Source organism: Bubalus kerabau, chromosome 6 (assembly GCF_029407905.1).
Source record: "Bubalus kerabau isolate K-KA32 ecotype Philippines breed swamp buffalo chromosome 6, PCC_UOA_SB_1v2, whole genome shotgun sequence".
NCBI classification, from domain to species: Eukaryota; Metazoa; Chordata; class Mammalia; order Artiodactyla; family Bovidae; genus Bubalus; species Bubalus kerabau.
The window spans coordinates 110,409,946-110,434,569 of NC_073629.1; the positions used below are offsets into that span (position 1 = coordinate 110,409,946).

The window sequence follows — 24,624 nt, forward strand, 5'->3', positions numbered from 1 at the left end:
CTGCTGAAGTCTAGCTTGAAGGATTTTGAGCATAACCTTACTAGCATGGGAAGTGAGTACAATTGTCTGGTAGTGTGAACATTCTTTAACACTGTCCTCCTTTGGGACTGGGATGAAAACTGACCTTTTCCAGTCCTGTTGCCACTGCTGGGTTTTCCAAATTTGCTGACATACTGGGTGCAGTACTTTAACAGCATCATCTTTTAGGATTTTAAATAGCTCAACTAGCTTTGTTGGTAGTAATGCTTCCTAAGGCCCACTTGACTTCACACTCCAGGATGTCTGGCTCTAGGTGAGTGACCACAACATTGTGGTTATCCCGGTCAATAAGACCTTTTTTATATAGGTCTTCTGTGTATTCTTGCCACGTCTTTTGCCTCTGTTAGGTCTTTACCGTTTCTGTTCTTGGCAGTCTTATCATTTGATAAAGCAATTGTGCTCCTGCTTATTTACTAAATTGAGTTAGAAACTTCTGTCCACACAAAAACCTCATGTGAATGTTTGTAGCAGCATTATTCATAATTGCCAAAGACTGTTAAGAAATCAAGATATCCTCCAATAAGTAAATGTAGAACAAACTGTAGTACTCACACAATGTAATATTCAACATTAAAAAGAAATGACTTATAAGCCACAAAAAAACAAGATAGAATCTTAAATATTGCTAACTGAAAGAAGCCAGTTCAGAAAAGGTTACATACCGTGTAATTCCAACTATACAACATTTTAGAAAAGGCAAAACTATAGAGACTTAAAAAGACCAGTGATTGCCAGGGGATTGAGGAGATTGAGGGAGAGATGAGTAAGTACAGCACAGGAGATTTTTAGAATAGTGAAATTATTCTTTGATACTGTCATAGTAGATAATGACATTATGCATTTGTCAAAACTCACAGACCTGTACAAAGAGTAAACTTTAAACTGCGGATAATATGTAATAATAATTTATCAATACTGGTTCATTAAATGTACCACTCTAAGATGTTAAAAATAGGGAAAGCTGTGTACAGGGGAAAGAAGGTATATAAGCACTTTCTATATTATCTGCTGAATTTTTCTGTAAATCTAAAACTGTTCTAAAAAGTAAAACCTAGTAGTTAGAAAAAGCACTCACTGAGTCCACTGAGTGAAGCAGTGTAGGAAGTGCACTGAAAGTGAACTGAAGAGAATGCAGGCAAGAAGATCAGCGTGGAGGCTACGACAATGTCAGCTTTCTCTCCAGCAACTGTGCATGAGAGCGCATGCTTGCTCACATCTTCCTCAAAAGTTGCTATCATTGTTGGTGAAAAATAATTTATTCCAATTCACATTTCTTTAATGTCTGATGAGGCCCAGCATCTTTTCATAGATAATTGACCATGTGTACTTCGTGTCCTTTGTCTTTTTCAGTTATTTGTTCTTTCCTTGATTTACAAATTCTTTAACACCTTCTGTATTTTTTTCTTTTTCGTTTATTTTTTAAATTATGAAACTACGATAGCACATTTACAGGAGAGTTGGGAAATACAGATCAAAGTTACACATATAGTTCCACTATATATTACAATTATTTTCTAAGTAGGAAAATTCATATTGATGTATGGCAAAACCAATACAATATTGTAAAGTAATTAGCCTCCAATTAAAATAAATAAATTTATATTAAAAATAAATAAATAAATATTCTCCTGATTTGAGAATGTCAATATAAAATCTGTCAACTAAAAGTTCTTCCTATTAAACATTTAAGAAAGCAAAAAAAAAAAAAAGATTTTTAGTTGGAGTTTCAATATCAAACTCTCAAAATTTAACAGAATGAATATACAGAAAAGTAAAAGGATACAGTAGACCTGAAAAGCACCATGATCCAATTGAACACAATGAAGATTTATACAATTTTCACACAACAGTAGGGTATAAATTCTATTCAAGTTCCCATAGACTATAAACTAGCAGACACTGGAACATATCCAGGGACACAAAACAAGGTAATACTTTCTGTATTTTATCACAACGTAAAAAATATCTTTTGACTTTTATAACCATCATTTTTAATCACTACATATTATTTCACCACCAGAAACTTACTATTTAAAACCAGTTCTTAGTAGTTTTTTAATGTCACAGATATCACTATGAAAATTTTGTGCACAAAGTTTTTTTATATTATGAATTCTTTCCTTTGAACATATTTTTGGAATAAGAAATACTTAATTTGTGACTGAAAACACATTTTTTTTTTTTCCTCCTGAAAACACATCTTTATACTTTCGATGAAAGGATATTATCAATTTGTACTGTTACCAGCAATATGTTAAATACTAGATTCACTGCATACTCACAATCACTAGGTATTACAGTATTTAAATATATTTGCTAATTTAGTAGCATAAAAATGTCCTTTTATCAATTTGTACTTTTCTTTATTTCTTTATTGGTGTAAACCAACATATTCTCAAATATTTACTTGTTTTTTCTTGAGAAATTTTGGTTTATTTTCTTCATTTATTAATCTAAGAGAACATAAAGATTTTTTCCTTTGACTACAATAACAGATCCATATGAATACTTTAATAATAAACTATAGCCTTTTGTTGTTTCAATTTGCTGCAAATATTTTTGATGTTCTATGGTTTCCTTTTCATTTTAGTTATACATTTGTGATATACAGAAAATTTAATTTTTATGCAGTCAAGTAAATTTTCTTATGTCAATTCTATTATCCTAAGCTTAAATGATTATAGTCCATTCAGTAATTTGAAAATTATATTTTCTTTGTGTTTTTCCATGTTTAAATGATTTATTTTTAACTTATTACTCTCATAAACTTTAGCTTGTTTACACTCATAACAGCTAACATTTACTGAGCATTCACTATATCACAGGTGCTGTCATAAACCTGTTCACATAAAGTGTTTGTGACCCCATGGATTGTAGCCCACCAGGCTCTTCTGTCCATGGAATTCTCCAGGCAAAAATACTAGAGTGGGTAGCCATTCACTTCTCCAGGGGATCTTCCTGACCCGGGAATGGAACCTGGGTCTCTTGCACTACAGGTAGATTTTTTTATTCTATTTTAGCCACCAGGGAAGCCCTGTTTACATATGTAAATTTATTTAAACCTTACAACTACTTTCCCTTGTAGCTCACTCGGTAAAGAATCTGCCTGCAGTGCAGGAGACCTGGGTTCGATCCCTGGGTTGGGAAGATCCCCTGGAGAAGGAAATGGCAACCCACTCCAGTATCATTACCTGGAAAATCTCATGGACAGAGGAGCCTGGTGAGGTGCAGTCCATGGGGTTGCAAAGAGTCAGGCACGACTGAGCGACTAACAATATTTGTAGTACCCCAGTCTCACAGATGAGGAAACCCAGGCTTTGTGTAGTTAAGTAATTCAGGTAGTATCACACAAGTAGCATACCTGGCAATACCTGGGTATTAAGCAGCAGAGTCTGACTCTAGAGCCTGTGCTTTTAACATACATTATACTGATACTCAAGTTATTTCAATGACACTTTTAATAAACAATTCTCTTAATCATTGTTTTGTAATTCCTCCTTCACTGAAATTCTTTTCATAGAGTCTTGGACTATTTAGTTTACTCTCCTGATTTCTCTTTTTATAGTAACAATACATGGTTTTAAAGACTATAGTTATAAAATGTATTTTTATGTTTGAAAGTTTTAGGATATGTGTTAGTATAATTTTAAAAGGAATTTTTTTTTTTGGCAAGCAGGATCTTAGATCTCTGACTAGGGATCAGACCCATGTCCCCTGCCTTGGGACCATGAAGTTTTAACCACTGGATTGCCAGGAAAGTCCCTGAAAGGAATAGAAAGTACCTGAGGAAAAATGCAATCTTAATACGGTATCTTTACCATACACAGGCGTCTTCCCGGGCAGGATGACGATAATGAGCTGCAGCCCTGAGTAGGTGTTCTTGAGATGCCGGAACATGGGCTCCACGCTGTCTGCCCCCTGTGCATATTTGCAGAAGCAAGGCTGGCCCTGGATGGGCATCCCTGCGTCCTTGGAAATCTTCCGCAGCTGGTCCGTGAAACCCCTGGAAGGAGAAATCACTAAAAATAAAGCTTTTGTTTAGTTATCAACATCTAAAAAGTAGTAATGGAAAGTTTGGTAAGGGAATGGAAAACAAAGCAAAGATCTGTGTGCTCCATATAGCAAGAGGTCACCAGAGTAGTGATGTGAAAGGCCAACAACTGGTCAATAGTCTATTTTGCAAACTAAGAACACTATTGTACGGTTATGTGGCATTTTGTAGTTTACAAGGATATCAGTAATAGAGTGTGCTGGTTAAGAGCTCAGCTCTAGAACTAGCATGACGGGTTCCAGTTCTGTTACTTGCTAGCTATAGAATTTTAGGCAAATTTTTTTCAGTTTCTCTCATCTGTAAAATGACTACCTCCAATATAGGGTTGGTATGAAGATTAAATGAGATAATACACGTTAAGCACTTAGTGCACTGCCCAAGACCTGGTGTAAAAGCTTGATATATTTAAGCTATTATACATTTTCTAATTTGATCCTGACAAGATTCATAAAAAGGTGGTAGGGTACGGTGTTATCACCATTTTACAGATCTGGAAATAGCTTCAGGGACATTAAATATTAGATCAAGGTCAAATGCTTAGATAAGTGGCAAGACCCAGAACTATGACCTAATTCAGAATTTCTACAATAATACCTATTTGAAACTAGGATAGCAGGAAAGATTTAGAAAAAAAAAACATTACAAAAAAAAGAGGTAGACAGCACTTTAATAATTCTGCACTTAGCCTAGGATAAATAAGTAATAATGTTGAGGTTTAACAATCACTTTACTTGTTTTTAAAACAAATACATCCCTAAGTCAAGGATCTGAATGGTCTTTGCTCAAAAACTCTGATCCCCTCAGGACAGAGATGAAGTTTGTAGGAATTCCCTCATCCTCCTTTTCCTTATTAGTATCTAATTCAAGAAAGTATGAAGTTGAATATTTTCAGTTAGCCTGTACAAGAACCGTAAGCCCAATGATTATGAGACTTCTATCAAGCCATGAATAACAAATGTAAAATGAAAAGAGTACCTCAAAGCTTGAAAAACAATTGGAGGTGTTTTCTTTGGTCTCTGGAGGTCAAGAAAAATAATCGCAGCATTGTACTTAACTGAGCTCCAGACACTTTACTTGAAAGTCAGAGGATAACAAGTTTGGAGAAAAAAAATATACTAAGTGAACCTCAAGACATACATTTAGAGATTTGGAGCTAATAAAAAGGAGGCGGCACTAGTGGTAAAGAACCTGCCTGCCAACACAGGAGATGTACGAGTTGCAGGTTTGATCTCTGGGTCGGGAAGTTCCCCTGCAGAAAGGCATGGCAACCTACTCCAGTATTCTTGCCTGGAGAAACCCATGGACAGAGGAGCCTGACAAGTTATAGTCCATAGCGTCGCCAAGAGTTGGACATGGCTTAGCATGCACACATCCATGAACAGAAGTAAATAGAGAAAAAAAAGTTTCTCACATGAGGGAGGCAAAACAAATTCTGAATTGATCATGGGGTAAACTGATATCTACGTCACTCAAGAACTATTCATTACAGGCATATAGGGTCTGTTAGTGGACTTACATCAGACAATCATAATTTTTCTTAGGATTAGATTCTAGAGAGGAGATAAGAACTTTACACAAATATTACAACTTTATTTTATACAGGCAGTGACAAGTACAAATGGAGAGGATACTGACAAACTACTAAGTTTACTATTATGGATTATTTCCAGCATCACAAATCACAGAAGACTGAGTGTCATTTAGAAGAGTAGACACAGAATTGAGGCATCTCAGTAAAGAGCAGCATGAGTGTAAATGGAAAAGAACACCAGAGACTTTGAGGGCATACAGTGTTCAGTTTCTCTGTCCAAAATATATGAACATGGAGAAAGGGTTTAAAGAGGCAAATGAAAAACTTTAAAAATGTTATTCTTTGTTAATCAGAAGCCTAAAGTTTTAGAATGGAGCTAATCACAAGTGGAGTTGGTAGTCTTTTCACTATAGCACAACTCCTCAAACAAGAGTAACAGCACAAGGCCTCAAGAGGGCCACAGCCCCAAAGATTAGTGTTCCAAAGGAGAGGAGACAGAGGAGAAAGGAAACCAAAGTGATAAAAAAACCAGGAAGGCAAGAATGGAGAGACTGTCAGTAAGGCAGTCAATTGTATCTAATGCTGCACAAATATTGAAAAAATTATGGGTCAGAATCAGTTCAGTTGCTCAGTCATGTCCGACTCTTTGCAACCCCATGGACTGCAGCACACCAGGCTTCCCTGTCCATCATCAACTCCCAGAGACTACTCAAACTCATGTCTATCGAGTCGATGATGCCATCCAACCATCTCATTCTCTGTTGTCTCCTTCTCCTCCTGTCTTCAATCTTTCCCAGCATCAGGGTCTTTTCAAATGAGTCAGTTCTTCGCATCAGGTGGCCAAAGTATTGGAGTTTCAGCTTCAGCATTAGTCCTTCTAATGAATATTCAGGACTGATTTCCTTTAGGATGGACTGGTTGAATCACTTTGGAGTCCAAGGGACTCTCAAGAGTCTTCTCCAACACCACAGTTCAAAAGCATCAATTCTTTGGTGCTCAGCCTTCTTTACAGTACAACTCTCACATCCATACATGACTATTGGAAAAACCATAGCCTTGACTAGAAGGACCTTTGTGGGCAAAGTAATGTCTCTGCTTTTCAATATGTGGTCTAGGTTAGTCATAAATTTTCTTCCAAGGAACAAGCATGTTTTAATTTCGTGGCTGCAGTTACCATCTGTAGAGATTTTGGAGCCCCCCAAAATCAAATCTCTCATTGTTTCCCCATATATTTGCCATGAAGTGATGGGACCAGATGCTATGATTTTAGTTTTCTGAATGTTGAGTTTTAAGCCAACTTTTTCACTCCCCTCTCACTTTCATCAAGAGGCTCTTTAGTTCTTTTTCACTTTCTGCCTTAAGGGTGGTGTCATCTGCATATCTGAGGTTATTGATATTTCTCCTGGCAATCCTGATTCTGGCTTGTGCTTCATTCATCCCAACCTTTGGCATGATGTACTCTGCATACAAGTTAAATAAGCAGGGTAACAATATACAGCCTTGGTGTACTCCTTTCCCGATTTGGAACCAGTCTGTTGTTCCATGTCTGGTTCTAACTGTTGCTTCTTGACCTGCATACATATTTCTCAGGAGGCAGGTCAGGTGGTCTGGTATTCCCATCTCTTGATGAGTTTTCCAGAGTTTGTTGTGATCCACACAGTCAAAGTCTTTGGCATAATCAATAAAGCAGAAATAGATGTTTTCTGGAATTCTCTTGCTTTTTTTAATGATCCAGTGGATGTTAGCAGTTTGATCTCTGATTCCTCTGCCTTTTCTAAATCCGGCTTGAACATCTGGAAATTCACAGTTCACGTACTGTTGAAGCCTGGCATGGAAAATTTTGAGCATTACTTTGCTAGCGTGTGAGATGAGTGCAGTTGTGCGGTAGTTTGAACATTCTTTGGCATTGCCTTTCTTTGGGATCGGAATGAAAACTGACCTTTTCCAGTCCTGTGGCCACTCCTGAGTTTTCCAAATTTGCAGGCATATTGAGTGCAGCACTTTCACAGCATCATCTTTTAGGATTTGAAATAGCTCAACTGGAATTCCATCACCTCCACTAGCTTTGTTCGTAGTGATGCTTCCTAAAGCCCACTTGACTTCACATTCCAGGATGTATGGCTCTAGGTGAGTGATCACACCACCATGGTTATCTGGGTCATGAAGTTCTTTTTTGTATAGTTCTTCCGTGTATTCTTACCACCTCTTCTTATTATCTTCTGCTTCTATTAGGTCCATAATATTTCTGTCCTTTATTGTGCCCATCTTTGCATTTTCCCTTGGTATCTCTAAATTTCTTGAAGAGATCTCTAGTCTTTCCCATTCTATTGTTTTCCTCTATTTCTTCACACTGATCACTGAGGAAGGCTTTCTTATCTCTCCTTGCTATTCTTTGGAACTCTGCATTCAAATGGGTATATCTTTCCTTTTCTCCTTTGCCTTCAGTTTCTCTTCTTTTCTCAGCTATTGAGAATAGACCATTAGAACTGATAAACACAAAGATACTTTTGTGGTTGAAATTGATTCCAGGAATCAATTTTGGTAGAGCACTGAAACTTCAAGGAAGGAGACTGAATGGAAGCCTGGAATCCTGAGAGAGTGTCAAGGTAAAATGAAGATTTGTTTTAAACTTAAACAGAAGATTGTTGAGGGAAAGAATCTGGAGAAGACGAAAAGTAGTGGAGATGGAGGCCAAATTTTGGAAAGTGAAAATGAGAAGTTAAATGACTCTTTCAAGGAACTCAATTGAGAAATAAGGATGTTATTTAACTTTCATTCAGTAAATAAGTACTATTATCTCTATTTTTAAAAGGTAAAAACTGAAGCATAATAAGATCAAATAAATTATTCATGGTAATAAAGTTAGAAAGTGGCAAACCTGGGAATTAAATCTAAACTATTTGCCATCAAAAGTCAATGGTACTCCTGCTATACCATATAAGCTAGTCTATTAGAATGCCTATAAGAATCAATCGGTGACTTGGATATGACCAAAAAATTCAGAATCTTCATCAAAGTACTGAGAAGAAACATTTTTAAAGGTTCACTGATTAAATATACTTCATATTGAGGCAATGTTGGTTAGAACATTAGCTGAATAATTTAAAACTGAAACACAAAATGGTCCCAAAGTGAAACTAATGACAAGCCTTACTTCAATATTTCTTCTCTACACTGCCTCTGTGTGGCAAAACAAGCTATAGCCCACATTTTGATTTCAACTCCTGTGTGGAACTGTTTCCCTCGCATGTCCCATACTCCGTGGCTTGGTGTTGCTACAGTCCGGTTCTACAGAGACAGAGAAATAATAAGGCAAAAAAGAACAAACATTTAATATATAACTTATTTGAATGAGCTAAAAATAAGCATTTCAAATTGCTGGAATAGGCTTTTCTAAATCAATATTTTATATTTTTATCACAGAAAAACAAAAGTTCCTCTAAGTTCAAGCAAAGACACTCATCTTGAAACAAAACTGTTGGAATGAAAAATACTTTCTAAATTCTAGACTCAGCTAGGATGTCCTTCTCTCAAAACACAGAAACTGTATATTTATAATTTAAACATGATATCAAGAGGTTTTACCCGGCCTCCATATTGGAGCATAGGTGCTGGAAGTACGCGTCCGGTTACATGAGCCATTTCATCTCGAACTTTAAATTGAAACTCTTGAACAAATGGATCTGTTTCATAATTTGCACTTCTTACCTAACAACAGAAAAGGTTTATAGTTACTTTCAAAATTCCCCTAATTTCCCTTTAGAACCCTCTAATTTTTTTTCTTCACTGTGTCAACAATGTTTTTTAATAGGTCTAGATGCTGCTGCTGCTAAGTCACTTCAGTTGTGTCCAACTCTGTGCGACCCCATAGACAGCAGCCCACTAGGCTCCCCCGGCCCTGGGATTCTCCAGGCAAGAACACTAGAGTGGGTTGCCATTTCCTTCTCCAATGCGTGAATGTGAAGTTGCTCAGTCGTGTCCGACCCTTAGTGACCCCATGGACTGCAGCCTACCAGCCTCCTCCGTCCATGGGATTTTCCAGGCAAGAACACTGGAGTGGGTTGCCACTTCCTTCTCCAATAGGGCTAGAAAATGGTACCCAAACTACAGAGCAGATTTTTAACCTGGGGACTACAGACCATAAGTGGACAGTAGGAAGTCTATGAACTTTCTGTTCATTTATAGAATATTTAAATGTATTAGGTTGGATAATAAGAAATTTCAACTATTTATGACTCATGAAAATGGTATTTTATATGGTTAAGCCTAATACATTTTGGGGAGGGTGGTCAAGAAATTGCAAGAGAAATACCTGACCTAAAAATGGTTAATTATTTCTAATCAGAGGATCGGGACATATAATATTGAAATCTTATGTAGAGCTTGCTGCTGCTGCTGCTAAGTCGCTTCAGTCATGTCCGACTCTGTGCGACCCCATAGACAGCAGCCCATTAGGCTCCTCTGTCCCTGGGATTCTCCAGGCAAGAATACTGGAGTGGGTTGCCATTTCCTTCTCCAATGTATGAAAGTAAAAAGTGAAAGTGAAATCGCTCAGTCATGTCCGACTCTGAGCGACCCCATGGACTGCAGCCTACCAGGCTCCTCCGTCCATGGATTTTCCAGGCAAGTAGAGCTTGATAGCAAATATCAATAATCCTAAGCTTTTCTCCCTAATTGATAACAAGTTATATAAAATCTACTTGAACATTTTCCGATAAAACATAGCAGAAGATAAAATTTACTTAAGAGATATACTTGAGATAGACAAGAAAGCCACGATGAGATGCAGATTATAATTTTTACATAATATACCAATATATGCAAAGAATTTACTGTAATCTCAGAAGTGTAATTCATGTTGAGAGTGTGCTATAATGTGTTTTTCAAAACATATTTTTTTAGTCTCAGGGTAAAGGTCATATAAGGTTACAAAAAGGGCAATGTTCAAGTCTTTGAGTAAAAATCTAGTAAAAACACTATATAAATTTACATATATAATCCCACAATAAGCAGGAAATGTTTTCTAAATTATGCACTAGTGATTTTTTTCTTCAAGCTTAAATGCCATTAGTTTCTATAAGATTACAAAGAATAACAACTATTCACCAAGATTTTCTTGGTGTGAAATGTTTTATGATTAATTTTTACAATAACCTTAATTATAAATAAGTCTTTTATACTTTTTATTTTACAGAGGATAAAACTAAAGCTTAGTAAAGTGAAATGATTGGTCTAAAACCATATAGCTAAGCAAGTGACATATAATCTGAAATCTCTACATTCTGATTTCTAGAGTTCCTACTCTCAGTCACTGTTCTAGCCTACCGGATGCTATAATTATAAATATAGTAAGGGACGGAGGAGCCTGGTGGGTTGCCATCTATGGGGTCACACAGAGTCAGACACAACTGAAGCGACTTTGCAGCAGCAGCAGCAACAGTAACTGTAAGTGAGTCAAGAAGTTAGACTTTGAACCTAGAGCTGTTAAGATTCAAAGTGCTAGCCTGGCGGGCTACAGTCCATGGGGTAGCAAAAAGTCGGGCACAACTAACTTTCAAGATAAGATCCAGGTGCCTTTATTTTTCACTTTGCCCTAATTCCGTCAGTTTTATAATGTATTAATGTCTCTTTTCTCCCCATTTAGAATAAGGACAGCTTAGACACTCTATAAGGCTGGAGCTGTCTTAGACTTCTTTATTCATCCTATAGTTACCAGTGTAGATACTGGGGCTAAGCAATCCTACTTTGTGTGTTAAGCTTCTCACTATTGTTGGTCATAAAACCTTGACTTTCCTTTCTTATTTTAGGTGGGAGGTGATAAAAGTCCAGTTCACTAAACTGAAACATTAGTTCTGAGATTATCTGTTCTGAATCTAACTAAAGAGTTTGGGGTTAAATTAGAAGGCTCTAACCTTTGCCAAGAAAATGCACTGGTCATAACAAACACCCTCTTCCAATAACACAAGAGGAGACTCTATACATGGACATCACCAGATGGTCAACACCGAAATCAGATTGATTATATTCTTTGCAGCCAAAGATGGAGAAGCTCTATACAGTCAGCAAAAACAAGACCAGGAGCTGACTGTGGCTCAGACCATGAACTCCTTATTGCCAAATTCAGACTTAAATTGAAGAAAGTAGGGAAAACCACTAGACCATTCAGGTACGACCTAAATCAAATCCCTTTTGATCATACAGTGGAAGTGAGAAATAGATTTAAGGGCCTAGATCTGATAGAGTGCCTGATGAACTATGGAATGAGGTTCGTGACATTGTACAGGAGACAGGGATCAAGACCATCCCCATGGAAAAGAAATGCAAAAAAGCAAAATGGCTGTCTGGGGAGGCCTTACAAATAGCTATGAAAAGAAGAAAAGCGAAAAGCAAAGGAGAAAAGGAAAGATATAAGCATCTGAATGCAGAGTACCAAAGAATAGCAAGAGATAAGAAAGCCTTCTTCAGCGATCAATGCAAAGAAATAGAGGAAAACAACAGAATGGGAAAGACTAGAGATCTCTTCAAGAAAATTAGAGATACCAAGGGAACATTTCATGCAAAGATGGGCTCGATAAAGGACAGAAATGGTATGGACCTAACAGAAGCAGAAGATATTAAGAAGAGAGGGCAAGAATACACAGAACTGTACAAAAAAGATCTTCACAACCCAGATAATCACGATGGTGTGATCACTGACCTAGAGCCAGACATCCTGGAATGTGAAGTCAAGTGGACCTTAGAAAGCATCACTAAGAACAAAGCTAGTGGAGGTGATGGAATTCCAGTTGAGCTATTCCAAATCCTGAAAGATGATGCTGTGAAAGTGCTGCACTCAATATGCCAGCAAATGTGGAAAACTCAGCAGTGGCCACAGGACTGGAAAACGTCAGTTTTCATTCCAATCCCAAAGAAAGGCAATGCCAAAGAATGCTCAAATTACCGCACAATTGCACTCATCTCACACGCTAGTAAAGTAATGCTCAAAATTCTCCAAGCCAGGCTTCAGCAATATGTGAACCGTGAACTTCCTGATGTTCAAGCTGGTTTTAGAAAAGGCAGAGGAACCAGAGATCAAATTGCCAACATCCGCTGGATCATCGAAAAAGCAAGCGAGTTCCAGAAAAACATCTATTTCTCCTTTATTGACTACGCCAAAGCCTTTGACTGTGTGGATCACAATAAACTGTGGAAAATTCTGAAAGAGATGGGAATACCAGACCACCTGATCTGCCTCCTGAGAAATTTGTATGCAGGTCAGGAAGCAACAGTTAAAACTGGACATGGAACAACAGACTGGTTCCAAATAGGAAAAGGAGTATGTCAAGGCTGTATATTGTCACCCTGCTTATTTAACTTATATACAGAGTACATCATGAGAAACGCTGGACTGGAAGAAACACAAGCTGGAATCAAGATTGCTGGGAGAAATATCAATAACCTCAGATATGCAGATGACACCACCCTTATGGCAGAAAGTGAAGAGGAACTCAAAAGCCTCTTGATGAAAGTGAAAGAGGAGAGTGAAAAAGTTGGCTTAAAGCTCAACATTCAGAAAACGAAGATCATGGCATCAGGTCCCATCACTTCATGGGAAATAGATGGGGAAACAGTGGAAACAGTGTCAGACTTTATTTTTTGGGCTCCAAAATCACTGCAGATGGTGACTGCAGCCATGAAATTAAAAGACACTTACTCCTTGGAAGGAAAGTTATGACCAACCTAGATAGCATATTCAAAAGCAGAGACACTATGCCAACAAAGGTTAGTCTAGTCAAGGCTATGGTTTTTCCTGTGGTCATGTATGGATGTGAGAGTTGGACTGTGAAGAAGGCTGAGCACCGAAGAATTGATGCTTTTGAACTGTGGTGTTGGAGAAGACTCTTGAGAGTCCCTTGGACTGCAAGGAGATCCAACCAGTCCATTCTGAAGGAGATCAGCTCTGGGTGTTCTTTGGAAGGAATGATGCTAAAGCTGAAACTCCAGTACTTTGGCCACCTCATGTGAAGAGTTGACTCATTGGAAAAGACTCTGATGCTGGGAGGGATTGGGGGCAGGAGGAGAAGGGGACGACAGAGGATGAGATGGCTGGATGGCATCACCGACTCGATGGACTTGAGTCTGGGTGAACTCCGGGAGTTGGTGATGGACAGGGAGGCCTGGCGTGCTGCGATTCATGGGGTCACAAACAGTCAGACACGACTGGGTGACTGAACTGAACTGAACTGAACCTTCTTCATTTACCCCTAGACTACTGGTAGAATACTTCCATAATCTCTTTTAATTCTGAGCCCATGAAATGATAATAAGACAGGAGTTGATATGGTGGACATTCTTCTTTAGTAGCTCACCCTAATATGTTTTTAATTTCTATTTCTGGGGTTAAGTACTAACCAATCTGCTAATTTCCTCTTGTCTATCTGGTGCAGATCTTGCTGTGGCTTTGATCATAGTGGAGGTTTGATTGTCCGTTAGCTTCTTGATACATCGTTGCCCTGCCACAATATTACAGACCTATAAATGGAAAAAAAGTTTTGTACTAGATATATGCATCTTTCTTAAAATTGAGTGCAATTAAATGTGATATTTTAAATTTTAATTTAACTTAAAATTTAAAATCTACTCCATTAAGCCACTTCTGTTTAGTATCATGTCAAGTAGAAAGGCAGTAAACAGTACTGCTTCACAGTATGATTATAATCAGGTACAATGTACACTGGATAAAAAGGCTGAAAGAAGTGTACCAAAATGCTAACAGCAGTTATGTTTAGAGGGGCAGAACTGTGGATGAAATTTTTTCCCGTATTATCTCATAACTGAAAATTCAGAATAAATAAGGAAATTTAAAGACAGTTCAATTTAAAAATAAATGTGAGAGTATAAAGTAAGTTACAGGTCATTAAAAACCTTAACAGAATGATGAATAAGAGGATATTAATAAGCAGCCTAAACACATTACTTCTAGTGGCAGGTAGGTATGTTTCTGTTCCTGCCCCACTTGCAGACAGGGAAGGTGTGGGTACTTCAGCTGAAGAGTGTACTTTTCTCTGAAATACTGTGCTACTGTTCTCTCCACAGTTTGGCCATTTTCTAACTGTAAAGGAAAGCTGGAAAAAAAAAAAATTACACATTAACAACTCATCCCATTAGGAGCAAGCAAAAGTCCCAATCTACCAACTAGAGTAAGCTGCCTCACATCATCTCTGTTCTGACAAACACCAGCTTTTCTTACGTTTGATGACTGGCAGGCCTTCTTGTTACATTACAAACACGGTATTTCCGTCTCATTGTTCCACAATGAGTCACTTCAACCTTCAGACCTGTTCCCAACAAGAAAAACTGAGGTTACAGAACTGTCACAAGTGACATATTCATAACTCTAAAGCCTGCTCACCACTATAAAAACTCAAAATTCTAAACGGAAAATCTGTGAAATAGGCGATATGATTAACAAAGGATTATATATATATATAAGACATAGTTAATAATGGGTACAATCATGACAGACCTAACTCCAAACCATTTCCCTATTCTATCAAGCTATTAAAAACAGCATAAAATTTGCAAAGCCTTTAGATCAAGGGATAAAGTTCTTCATTAATTACAAAAAAAGTCCTGCTTATATTGCAGGGTTTTATGCTGAGAGAGGGAAGGAGCAATGGAAAGGAGTTACCATAACTCTCAAAACATTCTGTAACCTTCAAAGTATGTGATATCTCAACTCCCCAGGCATCACATACCGACTGAAGATCATAATTTCATAAAGTCCTTATGAAGAAAGTCTTCACAGATTTTTAAACCAGGAAGAAAAAAAAAATCCCAGGCCCTTTTAACAGAAGTGGAGTGACAATTTTGTTAAAGGATAATATAGTGATACAGTTCTTTCACTACTGACCATTAGAAATCAGGGCAAAATACCGAATGTAACCAAACTAATTCCTACAGCAAGTAATCCAGACGTTCTTATGGAATCAATGACCCCTTTGAGAATGTGACAAAAGCAATAAATTCTCAGAAAAACGCAACATACACTTAATGCAGCATGTGAATTTAGATGTTACTGGATCCATGAGTCCATCTGTGGAGCTTAGGGGTTTGAGGATCCCAGGTCTGCTTTAGAAGGTGAAGCTGTGGGCTTTTAAATCATTGGCTGAAATTCTTTGGGATGAATTTTCCTAAGCAATGGTGTCCAAAAGGATGTTCTGAGATGATATGAGTTCTACACCTGTACTAAAATCACTACTAGTAATGTTCCTGAGCACATGAAATATAGCTACTGTGACTGAAAATTTTTTTTCTTTTGTACCTCTGTATCCCATACTGCAGATGTTCTCAACCTGAGGTGACTCTGACCTCCAGGGGAGATTTGGTAATGTCTGGAGACATTTTTGGGGGCTTCCCTGATTGTTAAAACTGGGGGTGCTATTGGCATCTAGTGGATGCTAGATTTAGGAATGGGTGGATCCAGGGATGCTGCTAAATTATATTGCAATGCACAGAACAGCACTACCTCCCATCCCCGACCACAACAAAGAATTATCCAGCCCAAAATATCAACAGTGCCAAGGTTGAGAAACCCTGCTACAGTATAACTTATTTTCCTATCTACTAACTGCAGAACCAAACACAAAGTTCAATCACAGTAATATTTTCTTAGGACATATCAGCACAAATTAAGACGTTACATGGACACAGTGCCGCTATACCAGACTGGTATGAGGTTTTTTGAGAAGTACTCTTAACTGAGTCCGTGAGAAATAGTTTTTGTTAGTAACTATCTTTATAAAACTAAACTTTCAGGTCAATTAGAGCATTTATTATGCTTCTATATTATAAATGAAAATAGAAAATATTACCAAGAGAAGGTCTTTCAAGAAGGAAATACCAACTATATGAAGTAAACAAGATGTAAAAATACTGTTTGGGGGAAAACATGATAGAAAAATTTAAAGCAAATTTCTGTTATCTATACTACTTAGCAATTTGTTTTCAAATCTTCCCTTTGAATTAAAAAAAAAATTATCAGTAAGGTTATACAAGCCTACTAAATAAGTTTTTATCAAAAATAAAACTGACACTCTTACATACATATGGTACTTTTACCATAAACTTCCTCCAATATTTCTGCTATTTAACTATGATGAATTATTGCAAAAGATACCACCCTAAAGTTATTATTAATTATTTAGGAAAAAGTTCAACTGGAATCAAATGAATATTGTACTAGGAAGTGTATTCATTATACCACAATTTGTACCATTATTAAACAGTTTTCACTGAATTTCTCATGCTGACTAAAAATTAGACTTAAATATATAGTATAAAACATGTAACTTTGATTCTCTTGTGTTACTGAGATAGGAATACATGATGTACTTTAAAGAGTTCTCTCTCTCTCTTTTAAAAGCCCTCCTGACTTTGAATGGAGGAAAAAATCATCAGTTTATCAATTAGATCTAACTCATATTTTTCTACCCCAAATCTACAGTCATAGGTGCCTAAGGTTAGATCCAAATTCAGGGTTAGCAAAGAGTTGAAATTTTTTAAAAAATGGACTAGATAATTCTCTGCCCAGGTCCCTCCCCAAACCCTCCATCCAACCGAAAAATGTTTTTGGCTTTAATAAATCAAATATTGAACCTATAAACTTGGCTTTACCTTCACTATAACATCAACTTTATAATGCTTTCTAGTCATTTTTTCAGTCATTTCTTTGGCCCCCTGAGCAGTTGAAGTTAAGATCGAGTCCATGCTCTTCGGGCAGCAGTTGAATCCTTGTTCTGTACATCTTGTATTTTCTGTGATAGAGTGGTGATATGAGTTGATTGCATAGTTACCGCAAAATAATGTAAGTGACTTCATGATATCAGAGGTGGTAACTAAGCAGCAACTCCACTGGAAACCATGGCATTTAGATGATCACATATTAATGGTGGGTAATGCACTACCTTCCAACAAAGCTAACTGTGCAGTTAATATAGGTTATGACAGGACAATGGTACGACTGCAACACAAGAATATAGAACACTTTCTTATTCTGACAAAAATCGTGACATAAATAGATGCTTATCTTCAAAGCAGGAGGGAAATTCCTTTAAATGTTTTACTACAATGACTCTCTCTCTTGGTTACTGAATGGCACAGAATAAATGATTACTGGAGCTAGCAGGATGTATTCAACTATACTAACTGATTTGGGGGACTGAAAGATGTTCAGAAAATAAACTTCAATGCTTCATTTAAACCACAAGCTGAAAATTACCTGCAACAAATAGGTAAAACCTTAAAATTAAACAACATAATTATTTCTCACTATTTGAGATGTAACACTTATTATAAACAGAATTTATAGTATTCATTCTAATTAGAGAATATCAAATTTCTCTTTGTGCCTAAATAATAAAGAACTGAATACAGTGGAGTCACATCTTACATGAGGACTAAGTTCCATAGCGATGAACACGTCAAGAATCTTACATAATCAAAATTATTCTTGAAAAATCCCTTAAACTGCTGATAAAGTACACTGATATTAAATTAAATTAAATTGCTGATAAACCCATTGTATATGGGTTTGCACATAAGACTGTATATTTACATAGAAAGCTACAATTATATAAAGAATAAATAAACACAAAATATAAATTTTAGAATATAACTGAAATTAATTTTTAATTTTTCTCTTTGGAAGACCATGTAGAAATGAATTTATATTAGTAAAATATATATATGATGTAACACCACTGTATAAATTTTAGCCGCTAACTATAAAACAGGCAAGATCAATGGTCAACTAAATAAACTACATGAAGTTACTAAGTTTCAACTCTAGAACAACACATGAAACAGGCTAGCCCCACATCTACAAATTTACAAAGAAATAAAATATTCTGCTATCATTTCAGAAAAATAAAGAAGTCACTATATTAAAATATGTTCAAAGAATGGCTCCAGTCCTGAAGTGTCAATGTTTTGGGAATAAATTTCCTATTTTAAACAGTATGATAGGAGCATTTTTCTATGAGAGTACCTCTTTATGCCTTCAGCTAGTAAGGGAAAGTATCAACAAAAAATTAGCTAGTATTAATTCCATTACTTGGTATTTCTTTCATTGAAACACTACCTAAGATGTTATGACAATGAATTTAATGTAACGTTTTAAAATTAATCCGTATTTTTACTGGTGATGTTACATGAACAGATTTAAATCTTAAAAAATTTCCATGAAAGTTTGTTATATTCATGCATTTTACAGTTAAGTTGTTCCAAATGCTAATTAACTCACCTTTTATCTCTTTGGTGAATTTTACCCGATGAGAATCAGTCAGAGGTCTTGGCTGCTCATCAATATTATGAATATCAAGAACTTCACACATGAACTGAATTACAGGTTGTGCTTTGTAGAAGGCAGTGGCAGAAACTAAGAAGAAAAACACAAAGGGTACAAATTAATGTTTCTTTAAAAAAACTCAAATCTAAGGCTCCATGATAACTAATTATAGAGTTAAAATTACCCTCTTACGTATACCTATATATCAATACATATAAAAATATTTCCAAAATTAAGCAGTTTCAACTTGACCTGTCTGACTACAAGACAAGCACAACAACAGAGAAACCTAATATTACAGTTTTTATAATCTCTTTCACCATGGGTATCTGAATCATTCCATTCCCTATTACATGTACAGAGCAGTGTTCTGGCTATGAGACAAGGCTTATAAAGGGACAAAGAAGGCCAGAGTGCCTCAGAAGACAAGGTTAGGTATTATTTCTTAAACAAAGCCTTGCATGCCACCCCAGATTGCTTATCTGTTCTAAGGAGAGCTTTCCCTGTCTTGTACAGATTTGAGAAGACAATGGTATTAAATGTTACTAGAGCTAATCCAAGCTACAGGTAGTAACAATATCTGCCCAATGTTATCTAGCTACAATCAGCAGTCTTTGAGGAGCCAACTAGTATGACTTCTTAATCCTGGATTTTGGAACTAGAAGAGAGCTTGACCAATAGTTAGTAGATCACCATCATTCATTTCTTAAATACTTATGGGCTGCTATTATGTGCTAAAAGATACTAGGGGTACAGTGAAAAGTAAAACCAAAACAGACAGTAGGCTGAAAAGTGAAAAGTGCTAGTCTCTCCGTTGTTTCCGACTCCTTGAGATCCCATGGACTGTAGCCCATCAGGCTCCTCTGTCCATGGAATTCTGCAGACAAGAATACTGGAGTAGGTTGCCATTCTCTTCTCCAGGGGATCTCCCCAGCCCAGGGATTGAACCCAGGTCTCCTGCACTGCAGGCAGATTCTTGACCACCTGAGTCAACATGCTATCATATTATTTCCCTACCTAAAAGACATGTCCACAGTGGTACCCTTTCTCTTATTCTCCTTGGTTTAGGTTTAAATGTCTTCCACAAAATGTCCCTCATCTCTGGAAGGATATTTAACAAGGCTTGAAGTAGTTGGGTAGTGAGACTATTGTGGATATTTTTTACTTTTCTTTAAATCTTTTTAATAGTTAGCATATATTACATTTTCCTTTATTTCAATATATATACATATATATAAACAATATATATATATTATTTCAATAATATATGAATGAAGTCTCAGCATAAAAAATTTAAACAACATAGATATAAACAGTAAAGACTTCTAGTCTCCAAGTATCTTTAAGAAGTAACCATTATTAGTAACTAACATTTAACTACTACATGTACTAATTATGGACATGGACCTACTACATGTCCCTAACAATAGATAGCTAGGTTGGTTTTGTACTTCCATATCTTGTTCTTTTAATATACACTTAAGAGATAAAAATAGAGATATAACTTTTAAAAACATGAGATCAGATAATAAATGTGTTATGACTTGCTTTATTGTTTTATTATTTTAAAACTAACAATGTCTTAGAGATCTTTCCATGTCAATAATTTCTTTTTAATGGCTTCATATTATTCTGTAGTTTGGGTGCATGGTAATTAAGTGAATATATATGAATATATATCGCATTCTTCTCTTAATGAAAAAACACAAATGATAAAACATTAGAAACACTATTTTGGGCTTTGATTTCTTTTTCTCATTATGTATCTTAGAGACAGATCTTATATGTACTAATATGGAATTATATCATTCCTTTTCACATTGCAGGATATCTCACTACCTGGATTTACTACATGTCCCTAATGACGGATAGTTATGTTGGTTTTGTATTTCCACCCAAATAAACTTTAGAAATACCTTTACAATTTCAAGCTAACTAAAAAAAGAGAGACTGATAAGACTATTTCAGCATTCTGGGTATCTTATTTAAATCTTATACATTAAAAAACTGTATACCTACATTCTTCTATTAAAAATGTGTGAATACTGTTGCACATTAAAATGAGGCTGGCAGGAAATATATCAAATAAACATATACTGCTTCTGTGTTAAATAAAAAAGAATAAGTGGATAAAGGAAAATAAATATATGGTCATTAACATGCTTATTTTGTCTTTCCTTTAATCCTACAGGTAAACTTTCTTCACTGGATTATTATAATACTAGCACTCACAATTAATTCATCTTATCTCACAGAGCTGAAACTACTAAACAAATATTATCCTGTTTAACATTCTATTAATTTTCCTTAGTGTTTACACTTTTAATCATTTTACTATTTACCATCTTCCCTACAGCAATGTAGGCATTTGAGGTGACGGAAAGTTCTTACACAAGATGGGATAAAATCGGTGAGTACAGCTGAATTAGGCACGAGTTTCAAAGAGCAAGGATCTGTCTCTCTATCCCTAACATTTTATAAACCTACATATACATGCATTTTTTCCCTCATTCCCTTTCACAAATCAACTCAGTTTAACTGAACAAGTAATATTTACATTTAATATTTTAAAAACCTATTAACAAAATATATGACATTAAAACACTAAGGGGAATAAATGTACAATCATTTCTATAGATAATTGCTCTGAAAAAAGCATCAGATAAAATTCAGCACCATAACTAAAACTTTCACAGTACCAGGACTAGAAAGGAGCTTCCTTAATTTGATAAAAGTTATTCACCAAAATCTATGGTAAATTCAACTTAAGTTAATAGAAAGTGCTAGCTGGCATAGGAATGCAAGTTAAGAGAAATAAAAGATAAAAGGATTGGAAAGGAAGAAACAAAATTATTATTCTTTACAGTATGATTGTTGAGAGATAAAACCCTCTAATCTATAGATAAATTATAGAATAAGAGAGTTCAGTAAATCTGCTAGATTTAAGGTCAACAGATAAAAATAAATTATATTCTTAAATACTAGCAATCAACTTAAAATGTAATTTAAAAAAGGATACCACTTAAAAAAAAAGATACCGCTTAACATCACAACAAGAAGTGTAGACACTTGGGATGAAACCTAAACAAAAGATGTAGAAGACTTACTGAAATAATAGGTGTCTTTACTACTATAGAAGATCTAAATATTAATAAATGGAGCAATATACCTTATTAGTATAAATTATTTATAAATTAATCTGTAAATTCAAAGCAATTTCAATCAAATGCCAATAAGATATAACCCTCTTAACCTCTGGAATTTAAGAAGCTGATACTAAAATTAACATGAAAGAGAAATGAAACCAGAACAGCTAAGAGAGTTTCTAAGAATAAGGTCTGCTCTAACATTCATCAAGATTTGTTATAATCCTATTCAAGCCAAGAGACTGTGGGGACAAACACAGAGACCAGCAGAATATCCTTCAAAGTCTACTTTTTACAGTATACGAAACAAATTCCTATTTAGAGAACTGAACATGAAAAGAAAAACAGACATTTAAAGGAAAATATAGAACATCTTTATGATCTTTAAAGCAGGAAAGAATTTCTTAAGATATAAAAATGATAAAAAAAAAAGGTACCATAAACAAAGCTAAAAAAAAACAACAGGCAAATGGATATGTATAATACATACAACAAATGATTACTATCCAGAGTATGTCATGAGTGCCTATAAATCAAGCTTAAAACAGTAACAGTGCCAAAAGACACATGGCTAGGTATTTCACAGAAGAGAAAACCTAAATGTCAAAAAACAATTTTTCACTATTTTATTTGTAATAAAGGAAATACATATAAAAACTCTATTGAGGTATCACTTTATACCAATCAAAATGGGCCAAAAACATTACAATGGATAATACAAGCTGACAATAAGCCAAAGGAAGAATGAAGAATGAAAATTCTCATACAGTATGTAGGAATATAAACTGATATAGTCAGGAGCAAACGGTAATTTATAGTAAGTTTGAAGATGGGCGTAATTTCCAACTCAACAACTCCACTCTACTGGAATATATGCTCTATGAAAATCCCGTTATCTGTGGAGGGCAACATGAATAAGAATGCTTACTGTAGCACAGTTTATAACGATAAAAAGAATGGACACAACCTAAATAACCATCAGTCAGATGGATACATTTGTACTCCATTCATATAAACAAAATAAATGAGCAGGTGCTAGAATGCAGATAAATAAAATTGAGAAATAAAAAACGAGAGGAATTTGTACAAAATGAGATACTACCAACTACTTAGATTGCTAGTATCTAGATATGTATAATACACAACTTAGGCAAAAATTATTCTCATTAAGGTTTTGTGACACTTTATAACTCACTTATTGATAATCCATAAAAAATTGTTTTACTGTTGGAAATGTATCCTTTAAAAAAAATTTTTTTTTTAATTTATTTGGCTGCTCCAGGTCTTAGTTGTGGCATGCAGGTTCTTTTTTTTTTTTTGCTGTTGCAACATGTGCGATGCAGCTCTCTGAGCAGGGATTGAGCCCATGCCCTCTGCATTGGGAGCTCGGAGTCTTAGAAACTGGACCACCAGAAAGTCCCTATCCTTATTTTTTAAATTAGGTTTATTTTCTTCTTTTCATGGGTAGCAGCATTAGAATAAAGAGAAAAAAAATAAGCTTGGAAATGAAACAGATTTTAATTCTAGATCCAGACTTACTAATAATCATTTTTCAGAATTTCCATTCATTCATATGGAAAATTAGCAAAACACCCATTACTTACAGCATTAGTGTGACGATTCAATGTAAGATACCTACTTGTGCCCAGAACATGGCAGAAACTCATCAGAACTCTTTTTCTCATTTTTTGAAGGATTGTCTACTCATGTCTTTTGCGCTCTGATTTATTGAGGTTTTAATTTTAGACAAAATCATTCTGTCAATGTAAACTGACTCCTTGAAGGAGCTGAATGGGAGAATGTTCTTTGAAGAAGTGATCAGGTTTCTTTAGTTTGCACTTTACTGTGTCAGAACTGAAATTTTCTGTTAGGATGCAGCTAAAATACAGATGTGAAAAAATAATAAATGTTTACCATATTTAAGGTAATAAGGGCCACATGTTCCAAATTAGTCCAAGTCCAAATGAAGAGTGTAAAATAAAGCAGTAAATAATGTTGGATACAGGTAAAAACATAACTACAATTATACTTCAACCTCCTGAGAGGTTATGTGCCTCAATTTTATACGTTTACTTTCATGGCTCTGAAAGTATAAGAACAGAAATTAAGGTCACTTATTATACAATGCCTTTTTATGGTAATAGTGAGCAATTTAGATACCATGTTAGACATCTCTGCATGTCTATCATTAACTAGCAAAGTATCACTGACACAGTACTCAGGAGATATTGATAAATCAAAGGGTTGGGGTCTTTTTCTGTTTTTAATAAAAAATATATTTACTAAAGGGTCACTAAAAGGTCACTAAATGATAAAGTGAATACAAATATTCACATAACCAACACTCATATCAAGAACTAAATATTGGTAGTATTCTGGAAACTGCTTCCCTATCCCTTTCCCAACCTTAACTTACACTTCAACCCTCAAATCCTGGTTCTTATGGTAATCACTTTTTTTTCTTTTCAGAATTACAACATAAGTACAGATCAATAAGGACAATTTATTTTTTCCAGTTCTTCAATTTTAT

General features: G+C 35.5%; 1 protein-coding gene across 2 annotated transcripts in view; it reads right to left on the minus strand.

Moving 5' to 3' along the window:
- Nucleotides 1–24,624, minus strand: part of AGO3 (argonaute RISC catalytic component 3) — a 119,235-nt gene that overhangs the window by 25,481 nt on the left and 69,130 nt on the right. The window contains exons 6-12 of one of the 2 annotated variants that reach the window (XM_055586410.1): nt 18,904–19,038; nt 14,851–14,938; nt 14,578–14,725; nt 14,013–14,132; nt 9,207–9,329; nt 8,776–8,909; nt 3,858–4,042 (exon numbers count right to left, since the gene is read on the minus strand). In XM_055586410.1, the coding sequence (XP_055442385.1) occupies nt 3,858–4,042; nt 8,776–8,909; nt 9,207–9,329; nt 14,013–14,132; nt 14,578–14,725; nt 14,851–14,938; nt 18,904–19,038 (933 nt within the window). Of the gene's footprint in view, nt 1–3,821; nt 4,043–8,775; nt 8,910–9,206; nt 9,330–14,012; nt 14,133–14,577; nt 14,726–14,850; nt 14,939–18,903; nt 19,039–24,624 lie in introns of both variants that reach the window. The other variant, XM_055586411.1, reaches the window with a different exon arrangement.